Source organism: Cimex lectularius, unplaced genomic scaffold (assembly GCF_000648675.2).
Source record: "Cimex lectularius strain Harlan isolate CLEC.00 unplaced genomic scaffold, Clec_2.1 scaffold56, whole genome shotgun sequence".
NCBI classification, from domain to species: Eukaryota; Metazoa; Arthropoda; class Insecta; order Hemiptera; family Cimicidae; genus Cimex; species Cimex lectularius.
The window spans coordinates 619,666-640,697 of NW_019394202.1; the positions used below are offsets into that span (position 1 = coordinate 619,666).

Consider the following 21,032-nt stretch of genomic DNA (forward strand, 5'->3'; position numbering starts at 1 on the left):
AAGGGGATACAATTTAAAAAGCGAAAGTCGGAAGGATTTATTTAAACGTTTGCCATCCGGGTCCGCCCGTTCTCGCTTCGTTCTGTCGGTTGATCACGTTTCGTCGTTCAGCGGATAACCAGATACAGCGAGATAAAGCGGACCAGGACGGTCACGTGCGATCAACTGACAAATGTCTCAACATAGCTACCAGACAAGGGGATAAAATACGAAGTAGAGAATGGGAAAAAAACGAGAATAGGGGAAAACAAGCTAGATAAAACTACAAAGGAAATAAATATACTTTGTCCGAATCATATTGAATTTTTTTAAAAATCTAATTGAAATTTTTACTATCCAAATTTACTTTTTTTTAAAATATTCATTGAATTTCTCAACTAAATTAATGTTTTCCACAAATTGAACTTTACCATTTTATTCAAGTCTAATTAAACTTTTCTTTCAATTTAAAGTGAACTATTTTCACATCTAAATAAACTTTTTACAAAACAAATTGAACTTTACCACTTTATTCTAGTATAATTGAACCTTTTCCATTCCAAATTGATTTTTTTTCCAAGATTAATTGAACTTCCCAATCAAAATTAATTTTCCACATTTTTAAAGTCTAATTGAACTTTCCCCCAGATCTTATTAACTTTTTTCAAGTTTAATTGAACTTCTTTCAATCAAATTAGATGTTCCCTCACCAAATTTACCTTTTTCCAATTCAAATTCAACTTTTCCAAGATTGATTGAAATTTAAATTTAATGGAACTAAACTATTTCCATATCAAATGGAAATTTTTTCAAGATCAGTTGAACTTTTTCCCAACAAAATTAATAATCTTTTCCACGTTTTTCAAGTCTATTTGAACTATTTAAAAAAAATAAAATTGCTATACATGGCCAATGTGATTTCGTACTCTCGCGACAAAAAAAAAAAAAGATTTTTTAAAAGACTAATTCAACTTTTTCTATTGAAATTGAAGGTTTCTCCGTCTTTTAGTTTAAATGTACTTTTTCCAATCAAATTAGACTTTTTTCTAGTCTGTACTTTTTCCCTAATGAAAATGAACTTTTCCACTTTTTTAGTCTAAATTGAACTTTTTCCTACCCGGATTCTATATGTTCATTTTTGTAAATCAATTTGAACTGAAATATATTTTGGCCAACCAAATGTAAAACTTTTTTCAAAGTTGAACATTTTTCACTCTATTCAAATTTTACAACCTTCCGAGAAGGTTCAACTCGTGCATGTCTTGTTTTCAAGTGGCGGCAAAATGACTTTCTGATGTCGGACAGTAGCGGTTGCTTGTTAAATGTTGATCGTTTTTGTTGTTGTTGTGGGATTTAACAATTTAAATTTTGATGTAAATTGACCGCCAATGACATTCCATCGTGAAACAAACGTCTCGTAATTGTATTTTCCGTCCATCCGGCTTCACGAAGTAAGTGGGTTTTGCATCAATTTCGAATGAAGCAGAACGATTTTCATGGTGTTCATTCGCCCCGTCTCGTTTCTACCGACGGACATCCGTGTCTTATTTGAAATATTCCAATTGACACGTTACTAGATTAAATTTACTAGAGATCATTGGTAACAATTTGTTAATTTATTGATAAGGATAAAAAGGGCAGCCCACAAGGCTTTCTGCACCTCGACCTGAGTAGACCTATTGTGATCTAATTTATTGGTAGTATATACAGCACAATATGTAAGAAATTAGTTTTATTTGTAAAAATAAATACATTTATTTCTTCATAATCGAAGTATGTGTAAATATAATTTGAGAATTTAGGGATCCAAGTCATCAAGGATTAGTGCTTTAATATCCATTTTGTAGAGAAAAGATTAAAAAGAGCTTGTCCAGATTGTGTAAAACCGAAAACAGTTTGCGTTCAGCAAGCTCATTGTACATCATCGTTCAGCTCCGCCCACAATGTAAACAGGTTGCAAACTGGTCCATTTAAAGTCATTGACTAATGTCAGATAACCAAACACTCTTCAATGCACTAAGTTCAAACATCATTAGTTCAAAGATGGTGTTGAACTGAAAAAACAAATTAAACATATTACATTCGCAGAACAAAGGCAGCCTCTGCTGGGTTCCAAGACATATGGAAGTAGAAGGCAATAAGAAAGTGGATACCCCAACAAGAAAAGGGGCTGCTACACTGCTGATAGGACCCGAACCCTTCTGTGGTGTAGGAACTATCAATGAGTACCCCAGACAGAAGGATAAAAAGAAAATGAGGGAACAATGGAACTCTCTCATTGGACAAACAATCCAACAACCTCCTATTCTGGAATTTTGGAAGGAAAGAGGTAATAGAATGTATCAGAAGAAACAGGAAAAACTGTGAGTTCTAACAGGATTCTTAATAGGACACTGCAAATAAATTGACATTTAAAGAAGATTGGTATAACCCAGACTGCAAAGAAGATTCAGGAGACACCGACACAACTATTAACTACTTGCTACTTGCACTTGCCCATAGGAGGAAGTGCTTTGGGATGTACAATGTGACCGTAGAAGAAATTCAACCACTGAAACTGGGCCTACTAATCAAAATCCTTGATGAAATAGACTCACCGGTGTGCTACAGGCACAGAACAGGGGATACAACAGCTCTTAAAGGGTGCTGTATAAAATACACCCCGCCTAATCATCTACATCTAAAATCATCTAAAATGACACTCTTTGCTTTGCGATATTGCATCGCATTGTTAGCAGGCAGTATATTGATTACTGATTACAGATTTACATAAGCTCAAATATGCACACATGTACAGAGTTGAGCCTGTCACTTCTCATAGTCCACTGGAAATTCTAGCTTTTGTCATTTACAATAAATTACTGGTAGGCCTTGAGAATCACCACCCTGAGTGTTGACAGTCCAGGGGTCAGCCCCGATCTTATCCCTACAGCCACCGGGGTTGGGCTCCAGGGGCTATCAATAGCTGGGTAATTTCAGTCACCAACGTCTCCCATTCACACTTTCACTCACTCTTATATACATTCTTTCCTATTTACATATGATTACATCGGTATTCCTCCATCACCATTTAACAAACCTAATTTTGTTTCAATGGGGTATTCAATATTCTGCCATCAACCCTTGTTCATTACACACTCACACCAATAAATACATTCACTCAACACTCACTACTGGACACAAAAATATCAGTATTTGGGACAAGGAATGACATCCTTCGATTAAGTAGGACACACCGAGCAAATTTCTCCGAAAGTAAATGTGTCAACCTGGCATGGCCTATCCTTAATCGGGTGAGGATAACCCTTCTTCTAAGGTTAGGTTGTCCGGAGGCAACCTAATATGTGCGACCTTTGCCAATCCGGCCCTTCCAGGCAGTGTGCAAGAGCCCTAAGAATTTACTGTTCTGCTAACAAGATATAAATCAATGAAATTTAATTAAGTTTTGACTTTAGAAATGCCCAGTTTCATAGCAGCACCCCGAAATTGATTAATGTAAATCAGTAAAAAATACTTTTATGAAGGTGTGCTGTTGGTTGTCATTGTGTTGAATAAAGCAGGTATAAAAATAACACAATAAAGTTTTCATGCTACACGCCTCCCTCTATAGAGTAAGTCATATCAATTGAAACATTCATTTTTAATTTCATATAAACACTACACAGCAAATGTATACATTATAAGCACATTTTTTGTTCCTATATCCGAATATTGAAATGTTGAGATTTTTGTTTCAATTTATTATTATATGGAGGCTGTCTGGTGCGGTCTGGTGTGACGTAGGTTTAGAAAAACATTTTCTTTATCATGCCAACGTTTATTCAAATACATGTAGGATGCGAAAAAATGAATTTATACAATTCTATGAATTTTAGACTCAATCGACTCAAGTATTTGTACTCATTCAAAGTGTTTGTTTTCTGTGTAAATGTGTCATTATTGTGTGTTGTGTTGATGTTATTTATTATTACTATTTTTTTTTTTTTTTTGCTATAGAAAATGATTCCAGTTCAGATCGGAAATATCAATGTGGAATTCCCATTTCAACCATATCCAGTTCAAACAGCTTTTATGGAAAAGGTGATTGAAGCTCTGAGAAAGGTAATTCATTAAACTTTTTAATTATATAATGGATCAATATTGAATCAACTTTTAAGATGTAGTTAATTTAATTAATATGAAGTACAAAGTAATGAAATCCGTCAGGGGTGCAGTCTTGTGATCCTGAAGGATAAAGATATGAAAGCTGCCAAGTTAGCTGCTGGTATCGGTCAGTAATGACAGAGACCTTATAGTCTAAACATTTTATAAATGGAGTTGGAGAAGGTTAATAATTCAATTAGCAAGGAAAAGACAATCATAATTAGTACAAATAAAATGCCGCACAGGGCTATGAAAGTTGTTAGGATAAGAGGGGAAAAGGTAGAGATTTGGGTATATTAAGGAGTACAGGAATGCACCTGAGAGTAAACAGGTTGGTAGATATAGAGGTGAGAGAGAGGATAAGTGCTGCTAGTAGGTTGTTCACTGCAGTCGGGGCTTCCTCAACGACAGGGAGGTCTCCACTATATAAGTCTATGTTTCACCCAATACTCACTTACCCATCGGAGTCCTGGACAAAAAGTAAGAAACATAAGTCAGCTACAGGCTACTGAAATGTGATACATCAAAGGTCAAGAGAAAAACCAGAAAAGATAGGGTATGTAATACTACAATAAGTAGTACAACCAGCATAAAGAAAAAAGGTTATGTTGGTTTGGGCATTTCCTACTAATGGGCTCCGATAGGGTGGCTAGATGGTCAGTGAGGCATGGTTGAAGGACAGAGAGGTAGAGGCAGTCCGTGGAGGACGTTGGAGGATGGTGTAAGAAGTAAGTAAACGTGGAGTAACCGAAGCTTATTGATGAAGAATAGAGAAGGATGGAGATAGATGTATAAGAAGGGAACCTCACATCGATTGACTGTAGAAGAGATTGATGATAATGAAATACAAGTCCATGATGATTGTGTTATGGTTAATAATTGTATTTGCCCTAAGATCTCACCATTTAACCATTCAAGAAAATTATCTTTCATTTTTTCAGTATTAGTATAATATCGGTTTCAGATTTATTTCCTAAAATAAGATAATTTGTAGGGCATACATGCAGTTTTAGAAAGCCCAACAGGTACTGGGAAGACCGCCAGTTTGTTGTGCAGTACTTTAGCATGGGTTAGAAATGAAAACATGAAAACAGCTTCTATCTCAAATATGCCATCGCAGCCTAATTATATTGATGACCCTGAAGAAGCATTAGTGACAGTTTGGGGAGGTAAATAAATTATTTCCATTAAATACTGTGATTTTACTGAACTCAATTGTATCATGAACACTCTGGATCAAGGCATGATCTTGAAGAATAAAGCAAATTGAATTGTTATTGCCAAGCTTTTGACCTATTTAAGGTCATCATCAGGGCAAAACAATCTTAAATACGTCTACAGACTGACATATTTATGTTTTTACAGATCTCAAACTTCCTTGAAGACCACTCATTCCTAACAACAGTCCTTGGCAATGTTAGGACTGAGTCGGTCACTTGATCCAGAATGTTTGTGAATGTGGAAAGTGGTCGATACTTCTAATACTAAAAACAATTATATCATTATGTTTATTAACATGGATGATTTATTTCAGCCCAACCTTGTAGGAAAAGAGTTATTTACTGCTCTCGAACACATTCTCAGTTGCAAAAGGCAATGCAGGAACTTCAAGCTACACCTTATAAAAATGTTAAGGCCACAATTTTAGGATCTCGGGATCAGCTGTGCATCCATCCTGTTGTGTCAAAAGAAAGTTCTCTTTCTGTTAAGGTATATTTTATGATTTTTTTTTTTTTTAATATTAAATTTAATCAAAGTTTTATTATTTCAAGCTTATTCAGAATTATACGTCTTTTGAGAAACACCTATTCCAGTAGTTTTTTCCTTGCTGGCCAGCCACCGTGGCTATTGCCTGCCAACACCTCGTGTCTTTTGATTGATAAGATTTAGCTTTCCAGACCTGGCAATCTTTCGTTTTTTCTGAAACTTCTGGGAAAGTGTTGTTGTAGGCAACAAATGTTTACAGTTAATTGTTGTAATAGTTACGAGCAAACATATGCTTATTAATAACAATTGATTTATTGTACTTTTATTTAATTTTTGTTAATCAGTACAAATATTCTGGGTATAACCCTCTACCAATCTTGCCCATGACTTGTTATTTAACAGAGAGAATAGCAATGGCTAAATTTGATATCAATAGTTGTAGAATGACTTTATTAGCAATAGAAATGTCTCTCCTTCCACTAAAAATTATTTTTTTAAAGCTGTTTCTCAATCAGTTGTCTGCTGTGGTGCTCATTGTTGAGGGTTTCTGCATTTGTTAAATATTTTTTTATTATTTTTATTTTTTATTGTAACTTTTGATCACCGTTGAATTATAATTGTGATGTTTGTATCAGCGTGTGATGGGAATATCGGTCGTTGGTATGATCCTGGCCAGGATACTTTTTATTTATTAAGAAGTTGCTTTGGCTAGCCCCCAAATCAAAGTTATCAATTGAGACCTTGACTTTTCACCTTGGGCCATCATGTGATATTGTGTTAAAATTCTAAATTTGCCTACTCAACGCTTTTCTTGAATTCTAACCTTGGAAGTTGTTAAAAGAAAAACATTTTGCTTCAAACACTTGATTAATTTGGTGAAGAGATACTCATGTGATTTCGATTCTAACTTGGAAGATTGGGACAAGTGGAGTGCTCAGTTAATTGTCATATGTCATAAGATAGATGAATGTTATAGGGAATAGTGTATCCGTGTATGTGGTCAGTGCAGTCAGCTCATCAGTCAGTTTTTCAGTTTTTTATTTATTTATTTTTTTGCCCATAATATTGAACTTTCAGCCAATGAGTTAAGTTGGTTTTTCAATCTATGCTCTGTGTAACCTCAGGGAGAAGGAGGATTCATTCCTTGGCTGTGTGTCCTCTCTGAATTTAGATTCCCCATACAGGACAATTTTGAACTAATTAAGGAATTTCATTTTTTCATGTGGATATATCAGAAGTTATTATTTTTTTAATGTATTCTTAAAAATTTTCTACCTTTTTCTTTCCAATTTCTTCATTCTTATTTTGTTTGAGTAGATATGTGGCTTCAATCTCCGTCAGATGGTATTTACCATGCTGTTTAATGTTCATGTACTTTGCTTAGTGTAAATTCCTTTTTATTTTGTTAAATAAACATTAGTATTATTTTTATTAGTTTTGTTTAATTCGGTCCATTTTTACAGAATGCTTTGTGTGCTATGCACGTGAAGGCAAAATCATGCCACTACAACAACCAAGTGGATGCAGCTATTAAAGATCCAGCTCTAATAAATGGCGTTGTTGATATAGAAGATTTGATTAAATTTGGAAAGAAAAAATCATGTTGTCCATATTATTTAGCTAGAGACCTTCAGGGAAACGCAGACATCATTTTTATGCCATACAATTATCTGTTGGAGCCTCAAATAAGAAATAAACTAAATATTAACCTAAATGTATGCATTTGTTATGTTGTTTTTCTTCTTGATACATGTGTACTTACATACATTTTTTTTTCTTTAGAGCACTATTGTCATTCTTGATGAAGGTCATAATGTAGATAAAGTATGTGAGGAATCTTCATCCATAACATTAACCAGTAGTGATTTAGCTGTGGCTCTTGAAGATTTAACAAAAGTATGCTCAATATTTCTTCATTTATTGATTATACTATACATAATATTTGCTGTTTATACATAACAGGAAATGAATGACATATATGAGGAGAGTTCAGGAAATGATATCCCTATTGAAAAAAAATATTCCAATGATGACTTGTGTAATGTAAAACAGACTTTGCTGAATTTGGAAGAGCAATTTGATTCTTTTCCTTTGAAACCTATTGAATCTCAGAATACATATCCTGGTAGCTGCATGTACACATTATTATCAAAGGCACAGGTAATGTTTTAAAAAATTATTTTAAAATTTCACGTCATAATTTTTACTGTCTTATTCTAGATAAATTATGAAACATCAAATTATTACATTTCATTACTTAAGTCCCTACAAGAAGTCCTTCAATATAAAGAGGCAAGTACCTCTAATAGAGGAAACGCCTTGAGAAAAATAGCTGAGACATTGGAGTTGTTGTTTTCAGTGAAAGAACATAATATTAATTTATATTTTAAGGTATTTGAATTGTTTAATATTAACTTTTTTTATAACTTTTGTTTCACAATAAACTCAATATTTTAAGACGTACATTGAGCGAGAGAAACCCCAAGAGACAGATCGACCTTCCTGGTCAACAATTAAGGTCAAAAATCCAAATGCAAAGAAAATTAATTTTTGGTGTTTTCATCCAGGTTTTGCGTAAGTAATTTGCATATGTTGTATACTCATACAAATATTTCGTGTTATTTTCTGCATATAATAACCAAAAAGGGAGTGTTGGCTGTCGCAATGGTTAAGGCATTGACACAGAGCTCACAACTCAAGTAAAGGCCCTGGGTTTGAATCCAGCTGCCCTACAGAGACCTCTGCTGTTGTGAACCTTCATATAAAAAAAGTTTTAAGTTCTTTGCATGGATTTGTTCACACTGTTTGTCCAGTATTTCAGAAATAATATTTAGATGCATAATAAAAATTAATTAGTAAATACTTTCAGTCACTATCAGACAGTGTTTTCACCAACCACTTTCTATTTTATTCTGTTCCATTTTCTGTCAACTTTGCTCATTTTAGTGATAACACAACTTAAGTCTCAATATCTGCTGAATTTTACAGATTTGTTTTAAATGTTAAAAAGTTATTTTGCTTTTCATACATATTTTTAATCAGAAAACTTTGTATATATGTTTTACTTTTTATTTTTTAGAGGTTATTGTTGTTAATTAGATTTTTTTTTAACGTCCAATCATTTTTTGTAGTATTAAAAACCTTCTTGCTCTTGGAGTATACAGTCTAATAATAACAAGTGGGACACTTGCACCAGTATCTGCTACAGTGCAAGAGCTTGGGTTGGAAAATGCAATTATTTTAGAATCACCTCATGTCATCGATGAGAGTCAGGTTAGTATGATTGCCAATGTCTAAATTAATTATTTATTATTAATTAAAATATTGATATTTGCTAAGTAATAGCAAAGTTTAAATTCATTTAACAAACAGATGTTTAACGATTTAGGTCTCAGTTTCTGTGCTTACGAAAGGACCAAATAATTTTGAATTACGCAGCTCCTATGCTAACAGGTGATATCTTATTATTTTTTATAATAATTTTTTTCAAAATGCATCTTATTTGAAGATTAATAATCTGCTTTTTAAAGTTCTTAATGTCTTAGTATAAAAGGGGCAATGCTTACCTGCCCTACTATAGCAATGGAAACTGCACTCGACCTTCCACCCATATTTATGTACAAAAGTCGGCTTTGATAGTGTAAACAGACTCCTGAGATACAAGGAAATAGTCAGATCTAAGGAGTCATCACAACAATTTTGTTGATAATTAAACTAAATGAGATGCCTGACAAAATGAGTAAAAACTCAACTATGATGGACCCTTTCTCATCATAGATATTAGAGACCTTTGGAAGATAGGTAGCCCCATGTTTCAGGAAGGGGATGGAACACAGATGGATCGAATATGGTAAGGGTGTAGATGTAGAGGTAAAAGGGCTAAACTAAACCCTAGCAAAGCCCCTTGGATTAATCCTAACAATTTTCAAGCAGAGATCCATGCAAGACACTTCTGTACATGGGAGTTAACAAAGAAAAATTTGAAAGGTGCACAGATTTGCATACTCTCAGACAGTCAGGCCAGTATGCTTTCAACTTCAAACTTGTCTGGGAGTGCTTGAATTGCCTATTGGCTCTAGAAAAATACAAAAAGACTATCATAAAAGTGGTTTCCCAAATATGAAGGTATAGAAGGAAATGAATAGGCTGACCAACTAGCAAAAAAAGGGGCAGCCCTCTCACCCATGCGACCAGAACCACAACTTGGTCCACCGGAGTGTGTGCTTAAGTTGGAACTGGAAAAATGGCTTGAGAAAGAAAAACTCAAGCACTGGACAAACACTCTAGGTGTGAGGCAATCTAAAGGTTGCCATTCACGATCGCTCCTAGCAGTCCAAACGGAGCGACGCCGTTCCAAAAACCACGTCAATGGCAAAACTGAACTGGCGTGCCCGGCTGTGCCGAATATTCAACCGGTCCAAACTCCATCGCGCCACTCCAAATATCTACGGTGCGATGATGGCATGGCGTGTTCGTGAATGGGAAAACCTGGCGTGAACGGTGGAATATTGGAGCGCTGGCTTGGTCGTGAATCGGAAAACCCGCGTTTTTTTTTGGCGCAGTCTCCGTTTTTCTGTCACTGAGCAAACATCTCCGTCGTACATTCTCAAAAAGTCAAAAACATTTATTCTTTATTGGTAATGACATCCAATCGAGATTTTATTGTTGAGTGATTGAATTGTATGAAAGTTTACCATGTTTATGGAAAGTGGTGGACAATGATTACCACGATAGAAATAAAAGAAATTTGGTCCTCAACCAGTTGGTCGACGTTTTCAAAACAAATGATACAAATGCAATGAGAGATGCGGTATTGATAACCCCTAACGCTGATCAGAAATCGTAGTAGAGAACTTAAATTCTTTGTAGTTCATCCCTGTAGCGAGAAATCGTAATGTGGTTGCCAACCTTTCATGTAGTAATGATTTCTCTCAAAACTGTCTTTTGTTTTCTAATCAAGGGGATAACAAGCTGGAGTAAATATAAATAAGACAAACATTTTTTTTTGTAAAGTTTTGGTTGAAATGAAAAAAATAGTGTCGAGGGGATTCGAATTCACGACATTCGGTTAAATACGCCGCTGCTCTAACCACTTGAGCTATCATGACTTCGATAGTTCGATCCACTCGGACACCAACTCCCCATCTCAACCTACAACCTTTCGAATTTTCCCTCTTTTTGCCATTTTTTGGTGTCGGAGAGGATCGAAGTCACGATAGCTCAAGTGGTAGAGCAGCGGCGTATTTATCTGAAGGCCATGGATTCAGATCCCGCTCATGGCACTAGCTTTTTCATTTCAACCAAAATCTTACAAAAAATATTAATTAATTGAAAGAAGTAATTTCGTCAATAGAACACTAAATATAATAAATAAATAAGACGTTTCATCCATCCTTAAATAGTTCCTCCAATCAGCGGGTTCAAGGGAAAGTTCTTTCATCAAATTGATGTGGGTATTGTGGCTTCTGTTCAGGAGCCACTTCTTACACCATTTCCTTTTCGATTTTTTGTTTTTAATATATAAATAAACAGAAGCGTAGCACAGAGATCGTCATCCATTTTGAGAAGGTAATTCACTGGTTGATGTTCGGAGCGACTGGCTGTGGAGCGGTCGTGAATGCCCCCTCAAATTTCAGGCACTCCAAATGGAGCTGTACGGCTTGGCGCGGTTCCATTTGGAGTGATCGCGAATGGCCACCTTAAGAGATTATAAATCAGGCAGGATTTGAGGAGAATTATAGGCCCTCTTTCTGGCCACTGCCCTCTTAACTACCACCTAAAGAAGATGGGCAAAACTGGGACGGAAACATGCCAGCTCTGCCAGGAGGAACTAGACATCGGCACATGACCTTTGTGAACTTGAAGCATTATTATAAAATACACTGTCTGTTTTTCTATATTAAGGAGAAAACATTTGTCATTAAATAAGTCTGTACAGACAAGGCAATTGTAAGAGATCATTGCAACATTTCTTCAAAGGGTTGATTGGCAAAAAAGTTTTTACATTTCAAAATATAAAAATAATTATCTCGTTTTGATAGATTTTTATCTCCCAATTAAATGCATGTGATTGTGTTTTCATTACAATCTTTCTACCAAATTTTTATTATGTTGCCCAAAATTATTTGATATAGTGTAAATGGATGCTGATGCTCTATGTGCTTAAACTAAATAATAAGAGAACATTTAGCGTATGCGTTTAACTACTTTTTGTGCAGGGGAAAGGTAGGGTTCCAAAACACAATAAACCAGATAGGTACATTCGTAAACATTTATTTTATCATAACACTTGCTCGTCTTAATAAAAATAAAAATAAACAAAAATTCAAACAATCATGGCAAGTCAGACTTAACACTAACTCTGAGATGAGCTAACAAGACGACTTTACCCAAATGATTCTCACTAATACCAACTTCCATGTCTTCCAGGTTCTTTTTCCTTCAGCTTCCTGGGTCCCAGACAGTTAACTCTTTCACTTGTTGCATTGTCGCAATGGCTGGTCCTTGCTGGCTGAGTCCCAGATGGAGTGTGGTTGCTTGACTGATCTTACTGAGCCCCCGACTTGACTGGGATGAGTAGTCAAGTTGATTGCCTTTTCACATCATCCCCTTTTATACCGGTTTCCCAAGCAGAGCAGGGTAGGAAAGGAAAAGCAAAAACAGCTGAGCCAGATGGTCAAATTTCTTCTTCCAAGGGTTCGTTGTGCAATAACTCATAATTAATTGTACGATTTTCCATTACGCAGCCTCCTACTCCATATCTATGAACATCCGGCGAAGATTGTAGAACGCCCACCCAGTTGATGTGGCCCCAAATTTATAGTTTATTACTCAGAAGTCGTGAGATGCGGTTGGTGTGATGTAGGTTTCAGAAAAACATTTTCTTTATCGTGCCAACGTTTCGATCTTTATTGAGATCATCTTCAGGGCCTGGGATTTACAAACATTGTTTACATTTAACAAATACATTTAGGATGTGGAAAAGTGAATTTATACAATGCAAAATATATTTTTTATATTCAATCAAAGTATTTCTACTCACTCAAAGTGTTTGTCTTCTGTGCAATTGTGCCATTCTTGCGTGTCGTGTTGAGAATGGCACAATTACACAGAAGATAAACACTTTGAGAGAGTAGAAATACTTCGATTGAATATAAAAAATATATTTTGCATTGTATAAATTCACTTTTCCACATCCTAAATGTAATTGTTATATGTAAACAATGTAAATCCCAGGCCCTGAAGATGATCTCAATAAAGATCGAAACGTTGGCACGATAAAGAAAATGTTTTTCTGAAACTTACATCACACCAGACCGCATCTCTCAACTTCTGAATAATTATCAATTAACGGTCACTAATCACCACACATTTATAGTTTATGGTGTCCCACAGCTGTATGGACTGTGCCTGCGACAACCTTCCCACACTAGACTAAGACTATTACTCTATAGTCTTCCTTTGATTTCCAGGTTGGAGGAAACCTCTCTTTGCTCTTTACCAGATGGATGGCCTTTCAGATCTATGAACTTATTAATAACATATGTTTGACATTCCTTTCAACTATTTTAAACTTATTTTAACAACTATTCCTATCTTATACTAACATGGGACTGGCTTACAATAGAAATACAAACTGTAGATTAAAAATTATTAAGAGTAAATATATTATTTATCTACTAATAATTGCTTATAATGTAAATGAACAAATTTTTTTAGGGATAATCAAGAGTATTGGACTTCAATTGGTCTAACGCTACAAAACTTTTTGCGGATTATACCCGATGGTGTCCTAGTTTTTTTCCCATCATATTCAGCTCTAAAAAAAGCGGTTGATAATTGGAAATCATCCGGCCTATGGGGAAGATTGGTTCTTACAAAGGTCAGCTCACCTATTAAAATAATATATATGATAAAAACACTAAAAATCCAAGGTATTGACACTATTTTTTTCAATTTCAGCCTATTTTTGTGGAGGAAGCTGGTAAAGGAACATTTAATTCTTTAATGGAAGAATTTAAAAGTTCAGTTAATAATGGAAAGGGTGCTGTTTTAATTGGCGTATGCCGTGGGAAACTGGCAGAAGGAATGGACTTTAGTGATAACTATGGGCGTGCCGTTTTTATTTTTGGACTCCCTTATCCACCAGTGTATGATCCAAAAGTGACATTAAAGAAACAATATCTGAGCTCCAATAGAGCAATCACAGTAAGAATTTGACCAAAGTCTCTCACGAAAAATATTCACAAACTGAAAATATCAAAAGGGATCCAACAGTTCAGATAAGAGAAAGAATCGTCAGTGCTAAGAAATCGTAATTTATAAATCAATATACAAGGACTGTTATGTTGTGAAATTTCCTCCTAAGGATAAAAATGTATCAAACAGCAATATTTTTAGTCATACCATGTTGGTCATATAAAGTCAGGCAATATATACTGAGGTTGTATACTGTCTTGATTTGGTAGACTTGGTAACCATTCTTGTATAAAATTTCTCTTTCCCTTTAAATATCTTAGTAATAAATACAATTCATGAGAGATATTTGTTACTTTCTATAAAACTTGGTTCATTTTTTAATCTTAGAAGTGAATAATCTTTATTATTTTTGTATGTAGGAATTGACAGGAGACATGTGGTATCAATTAGAAGCTACCAGAGCTGTTAATCAGGCTATAGGACGGGTAATCAGACATATTAACGATTTCGGAGTTGTCGTATTATGCGATATTAAGTTCACTCGCCCAAACATAATTAATAATTTATCAAAATGGATGGTGCCGTTAATATCCACAGCACATACCTTCGGAGATTCTATAAGAATCGTCAGACAATTTTTTAAACATAACGTTTCACGGGTAAGTATGGGCAAATTATGCTATTGAAATTATTTAAAATAATCCTGTTAAAGACAATTTTGTTAAAATTTTAGATGACGACAATCCAAACTCAAATACAACAGAATAATATTCCCGGCTGCTCACAAAGCTTTGGCAATTATTTTTGTCAACACAATTATCCTGATTTAAGCCGTTACAAGGAAGTAAGTACAATCTAAATAGTATTAACTGATTGAGGCCAAGCCCTGTTCGGATTAGCTGAATAACTGCAATAATGCAGAAGTAAGAAGTAGAAATTAACTGGTTTATTCAAGAATGTATGGGTGTGTACATAAGTTTTTTCATTTTTTCAAATTTTGAATTTCATTGTTATACACGTGATCCATTATTACCTGACCCCGTTAGCTCTATGATGGAAAAGAGATTGTTAAGAAAAGACTAGTTTATCCCAAAATCCAGTTCAGAATAAACTGTGAGGCTTATGACATGGAAATACATGAAATACATTTTAGACATTGTTTACTATATGAGTTTCATTTTGGGCATAGAGAGGTGGATGCTTGTCAAAATTTATGTGGAATTTCTTGGTGATAACGTATTAACTGAATATGTGAGTGAACAGTGGTTCCAACGTATTTGTAATGGAGAGAGATGAATCAAAGACAATCCTCGTTGTAGAAGGTCTAATGAACTTAAGACCGACGTATCATTGGAGGATGAGGACAAATTAACTGTATCAGAGTCCCAGGTACATCGCACAATAAGTGAAAGTGTGTGAAGTCAAGAAAAGTGAAACATCCATGTTGACGTCAAGAGCAGAATTCCTCCCTTTTAAGACCCTATTCTCTGTTGGTGGTATATTCGAGGAATAATTTATTAGGATCTGATCCCTATGGTAAATCGAGCTATACTGTGCCATGCTAGAGTGTTTTGGGTCAGTGTTGAAGGAAAAATGTTCCTCACAGTGTCAGGCCTCACATAGCTGCACTCAGAGTAATATCGCCGAGAAATGCTGACAGGTGGGGTACAATTCTACCCAGGCATTTAACCCCTCAGGTCTTGGTCGCCCACCCTGCATAATACAATGATGGCAGGTGTCTCTTCCAACATGCTCTCCATACCTTGCCCATTCTGTTTTTTCAACAAAAACACTCTGAAGATTTAACCTTTCTTTCTTCTTTTTTGCTTCTTATGTTATAGAAAACAAAGGAAATTATGTTTTGGATTAAAAATTACGTTTACATTTTGAATGTTGGCTTTTTTTCTGAAAACCTAAAAAACTTATGCACACATGTGATGTAAACATACCGGATCAGGTTATATACACATGTCTACTTTGAAAAATAATCTTCTAATAAAATTATGTAGTTAAGTCTAATCTCTGATATGCCTATCCTCATTGTTTTGACATCTCGCCATCTTCAGTTTTTAACAGTGTAGTTAAAACTCAGAATTGAAGGTGGTGACAAGTTAAATTCTGCCTGACGGACTAAAACATTAAGAAAGGGTTAACACCATGCAGACCTCACAATTTAAGGGTGAAAATGTCGCGAAAAATTGGCAGTGACCACAACATTCATCTGTTAATATCATTTAAATTTAACTGGAAAAAAAATTATATTTTGCAAACTGACATTTTTCTCCCAACAACTTGTTTGGATTCAACTGGTATTAAAGAAAGATATCTTCTAGAGGTATTGACTCTTTTTAATGATGATGTTTAAGGACCGTAGATGCCAGCCAACTACAAGCCAAATGTTTAATGTTACTCCTTACACTAGCTATACACAGAGCAGCAGTAACACTTCGTCAAATCCATTACCACTACAAGAAGTAAGTACAATCTAAATAGTATTAACTGATTGGGGCCAAGCCCTGTTCGGATTAGCTGAATAACTGCAATAATGCAGAAGTAAGAAGTAGAAATTAACTGGTTTATTCAAGAATGTATGGGTGTGTACATAAGTTTNACCAGTAGATAGTTTTGTAGTCATCCATGTAAAAACAATTCATAAGAAACAATCTGCGTAATTAAATGCACTAGTTTCGTGGTCTGCTTGACCAATTAATATGTTACAATTAATTAAGGTTTTCAGTTGAGATAAAAAAGTCAAAGGCAAGAGCGCGATTCGAACCCATGATCTTCGGCTTGATACGCCGCTGCTCTACCACTTGAGCTACCATGACCTCGATCCACTCGGACACCAACCTCCCATCACAACCACACCTTTTGAATTTTCCCTCCTTTTTGCCATTTTTCAAATGTCATGTAATCAATTTGATTCTCGGCGACAAACGAAATGGCCACGGAGAGCTTTATTGAAGTATACTTTATTTTAAACTTATTAAATTCACTAGTTTCGTGGTCCGCTTGTCCAATTAATATCTTACAATTAATTAAGGTTTTTAGTTGAGATAAAAAAGTCAATGGCACAAGCGGGATCCCGCTCCCACGCAAGCGGACAACGAAACTTGTGAATTTAATAAGTTTAAAATGAAGTATACTTCACTAAAGCTCTCCGTGGCCATTTCATTTGTCGGTGAGAATCAATTTGATTACACTACATTTGAAAAATGGCAAAAAGGAGGGAAAAATCAAAAGGTGTGGTTGTGATGGGAGGTTGGTGTCCGAGTGGATCGAGGTCACGATAACTCAAGTGGTAGAGCAGCGGCGTATCTAGCTGAAGATCGTGGGTTCGTATCCCGCTCGTGCCATTGAATTTTTTATCTCAACTGAAAACCTTAATTAATTGTAAAATCTGCATAATAATATACATAATATGTTTACTCTAATATCTATAATCGATCAAAGACAAAAAAGCGGACACTTATATTTATTTGTTTATTTAACATAATAACTAGGTAAGATTAATAGTTGACTTAAAACATAAATAGAATATTAATAACTTGTTGGCTACCATTATAGTGTTTATCCTTTTACACTCTTTAGATTAAAAATAAAGAAAATCAGTTCGGTTTCATCCTTTCCAGAGCCAACTTGTTGAGAGAGTTCATTAGTTTTTTAAATTGTTTTCTTTCATGAAACAATAAATTTTTGTAAATTTTTTTTCATAAAAGCATGGTTTTAAGTAAGAAAGATCGCACACAGACTGCCTTGGCCAACAACAAACATGTTGTATTTTACATAGCCGAAGTCCTGGGTGTGCCGCACTCTACCATCCATGATGGTCTACAGCGGTTTAAGGTCACAGGCAGTCTCGATTGAAGAGAAGGTAGTGGTTGACCGTGATATACAATGGCTAGTCATCTATCATTTTATTGCCCTTACTGCACTATAAAACTATTATTTAATGACTTGCTTGAGAGGTAGTCGAGTCCAAACATTCCATAATGTATGGGTTATTACGTGTTAGCGTGAATCCCCTTCACACGAAGCAAATTCGTTTCCTTGCGAGTGTAAAATAAAAATAAGAAAAAATATTTGTGCCACAAACTCAATTAAATTAAACGGAAAAGACAAAAATTGGGACCTGATCCAAATAAATTATAACAAAGCCTTCAAAAAAATAAATGTATTTAGATTTTGAAAAAATAAAAGTAAAAATATGTGATCTATAACACATGCACTCTCCTTGCCATTTACATGAAAAAGAGCAGGTGCCTTCAAGCAAAATTGAGAGAGTCCTTCCTTGTCCTTTCGTAGCTCAGCTCGCACTGCCCGAGCCTGCGGTAGGGGATTAGCTTATCCTTTGAGATAAGCTCCATGTTTTTAAAAATATTGTTATAGGGTGAACTCTAAACCAGTCATTAGAAGGCTTTGTGCGAATAGCCTAGCCTTTAGACGTCTCTCATTAGGTTCTCTACTACTGGAAGACGTGGAGAGCACTTTGCTATACATGTGTCACAGCTTTTTTCAAAGACAGTCATGGTATGGGATAGAATCAACGTCCATGCCCGTACCAAACTTCTTTGGCAGGAGGAAGTTCTTCTCGAAACTGTGGTAATTCGCTCGGAGACAAATTCGTGTCATATTGGACATGATAAAGAGATGGGTTAGACATGGACCACCACTTCAAACAAGCTTTGAACAGCTTCAAAATATTCTTGTTGAAGAATGGGATTCTATTTCGCAAGACGAAATCCAATTACTTATTTACTCAAAGTCTAGGAGACTTGAGGCCCTCTGTGAGGCCAGAGGAGGTAATGCGCATTATTAAAAGCAAAACTAGAAAATAATTTGTTTATTATCACTTAATGTTTTTCTGATGTTTTAGTGAATTTTCTTTGAAACCATAATAGTTAATACTTTTTTATATAACTCATGAATTTCTGATTTTGTTTAATTTGGTTTACATTAAATCAAGTATATAGCAATTAATATAACGATAAAAATACATAAAGTTTGACATAAACAACAATATACAAGTGTCCGTTTTTTTTCCCGTCTTTTAGCCTATAATGGGTAATCTTTTTAAGAAGAATATATTTTAAGTTTTCATGAGGTTATTGTTTTAACAATTTTTCAGGCAAATGCACGTAAATTACAGACCCCTAGAAGTTTACATTTAATTGGGGAATTTAATAGAGAAATCAAACAGCCAGCAAAACGAAGAAAGATCGCTGTAGCGCCTCTCATGGTTGGAGATATTCGAGCTGATAGCTGCGATCCTGTTGTAAAAGAAAAAGTAAAAAAGATAAATTATGCAAAAAATTTCATTTTGGAGGTAATATTTTTAATAATTTATCTAAATGTTATATAAATACCTGTTCATTGACAAAATGAATAATTGTTGTAAATTAAATGTTCTGTCCTGTTGGGTGATCGATATGTTGAAAATTTGTCAGCTGCTTAACATTGTTGACTCATGTCTGATTTAAATTTACAGTCATAGTATGATCAGAATGTCAAAACCCTGGTTTGCCACATATACTGCATAATATCTATACTTCTTTGGACTTTTACAACAGCCGACTAAATAAACTAACTGACCAATTACTGAAAATAGCCAAATGTCGATACGAGTCTTGACAAACTAAAGCAGTGAGGGTAAGAAGAACAGGATAAGTGATCAAACTACTGCCAATAATACCTCCAATTCGGCATCTTTAAGACGTTTTTGGCATTCCTTCATGTTCTTTATCCTCAATATCAAAATCACTTTGAACCGTCTAAACCAGTACTCACAACTGAAATTGATGGAATGGAGCATGGTTTCTTTCAGCTGCTTTTTTTCCCCAAATGAAAGCATAAAAATAAAGCTTCCCACAAATTGCCTTTCATTGGCACAGAAGTCAACATATTTTGAGTTTTAAAAAAAGTTGTTAACTTGGACAAAATGAGATGTACTGAAAACTAAAGCCTAATGATGATTTGCTTTAGCAAGAAGATGGTTACATTATTTTGTGATGCAATTCAGTACTAGTTATGCCCGTCTTTTAAATCCTTTATAAATTATGGCACCTTAATATCTTTGTTTGTTTATTTCAACTATCAGGAGTTAATTTCATGTTTTTTCCTCTTGTTTCGTTTCTAAAGTATTCAAAATATAATTTGATTTTAAGGATTAGCAATCTACACTGTTAAAACTTAAAACATTGATTTTTTTATAGATGAAAAATACTTTAGAAGAAGAAAGTTATGCTCAGTTTGATATGGTGATAAGGAATTTTCATAAAGATCATAATTTGGATGAATTAATTAGTAAACTAGCTGTATTGTTCCCTGCAGAAGATCCATATTTTAGAGATGTTTTCAGAGGTTCATATTTCTATGTCATTTTTGCTAATCTAATATAAATTATTATTATTATGTTTTTTTTGTTTTTTTCAGATTGTAGTAAAATTCTTTGTGGAAAGAACTTGGAAGCATTCCAAAAATATTGTGATGAAAAATACCCTGTATAAGTGGTGTTACAATTAAAAACAAGCATTTTTTCCATGATAAATATTTTATTTCTCATCTTGTTTATCATGTTTGTTTGTTATTACCTGTTTGAACAGATTGTTACCATTATTTATTATCTAAAGTTTGGAATTATTCTTTACAACATAATCTCCGGAATGTATCTTTTTTGTTTTGTTTTTAATGGGATTTTGGAAATTTTTGAAAATGTGCACTCTAAAGAAATGAATACAGATTTTATTTTTATAATGATACTTGGATCAAAGACTTATACAATTTAACCACCCTTCTCCAAAGTGTGATGTACAATTTCTTTTGTTAAATTTAACATGTATGCACATTTTATGTAATTAAATGTAAATATGAATAAACAGTTCAAGAGTACAGTTTGAGAAAGTTTACCTCATTACCTCAAATTAAATATTTACCTAAATAAATATAATCTTTCACTTGACCAAACAACTGAATTGTGGTTTAATTATTAAGTAATTTATTCGTAG

General features: G+C 34.5%; 2 protein-coding genes across 4 annotated transcripts; both read left to right on the plus strand.

Annotated features, from left to right (window-relative positions):
* The first annotated feature begins 1,239 nt into the window (after window positions 1-1,239).
* Window positions 1,240-16,626, plus strand: LOC106666641 (regulator of telomere elongation helicase 1 homolog). Of its 3 annotated transcripts, XM_024230131.1 has the most exons (16): window positions 1,240-1,430; window positions 3,976-4,080; window positions 5,117-5,291; window positions 5,657-5,832; window positions 7,293-7,544; window positions 7,612-7,725; window positions 7,792-7,989; window positions 8,050-8,220; window positions 8,288-8,403; window positions 8,961-9,102; window positions 9,218-9,282; window positions 13,549-13,711; window positions 13,792-14,037; window positions 14,448-14,687; window positions 14,762-14,872; window positions 16,395-16,626. In XM_024230131.1, the coding sequence occupies exons 2-16, from the start codon at window positions 3,979-3,981 to the stop codon at window positions 16,515-16,517; spliced, it is 2,394 nt and encodes a 797-aa protein (XP_024085899.1). In that variant the 5' UTR covers window positions 1,240-1,430; window positions 3,976-3,978; the 3' UTR covers window positions 16,518-16,626. The 3 variants fall into 3 exon arrangements, with proteins under 3 accessions (XP_024085899.1, XP_024085900.1, XP_024085901.1); XM_024230132.1 differs by lacking the exons at window positions 1,240-1,430; window positions 3,976-4,080; window positions 5,117-5,291; window positions 5,657-5,832 and adding exons at window positions 6,651-7,066; window positions 7,147-7,214; XM_024230133.1 differs by lacking the exons at window positions 1,240-1,430; window positions 3,976-4,080; window positions 5,117-5,291; window positions 5,657-5,832 and adding exons at window positions 6,651-6,828; window positions 6,907-7,214.
* Window positions 16,627-18,444: 1,818 nt separating this feature from the next.
* Window positions 18,445-20,931, plus strand: LOC106666585. Its single transcript, XM_014393871.2, has 4 exons — window positions 18,445-18,830; window positions 19,157-19,354; window positions 20,241-20,388; window positions 20,461-20,931. The coding sequence occupies exons 1-4, from the start codon at window positions 18,690-18,692 to the stop codon at window positions 20,532-20,534; spliced, it is 561 nt and encodes a 186-aa protein (XP_014249357.1). The 5' UTR covers window positions 18,445-18,689; the 3' UTR covers window positions 20,535-20,931.
* Window positions 20,932-21,032: the final 101 nt, after the last annotated feature.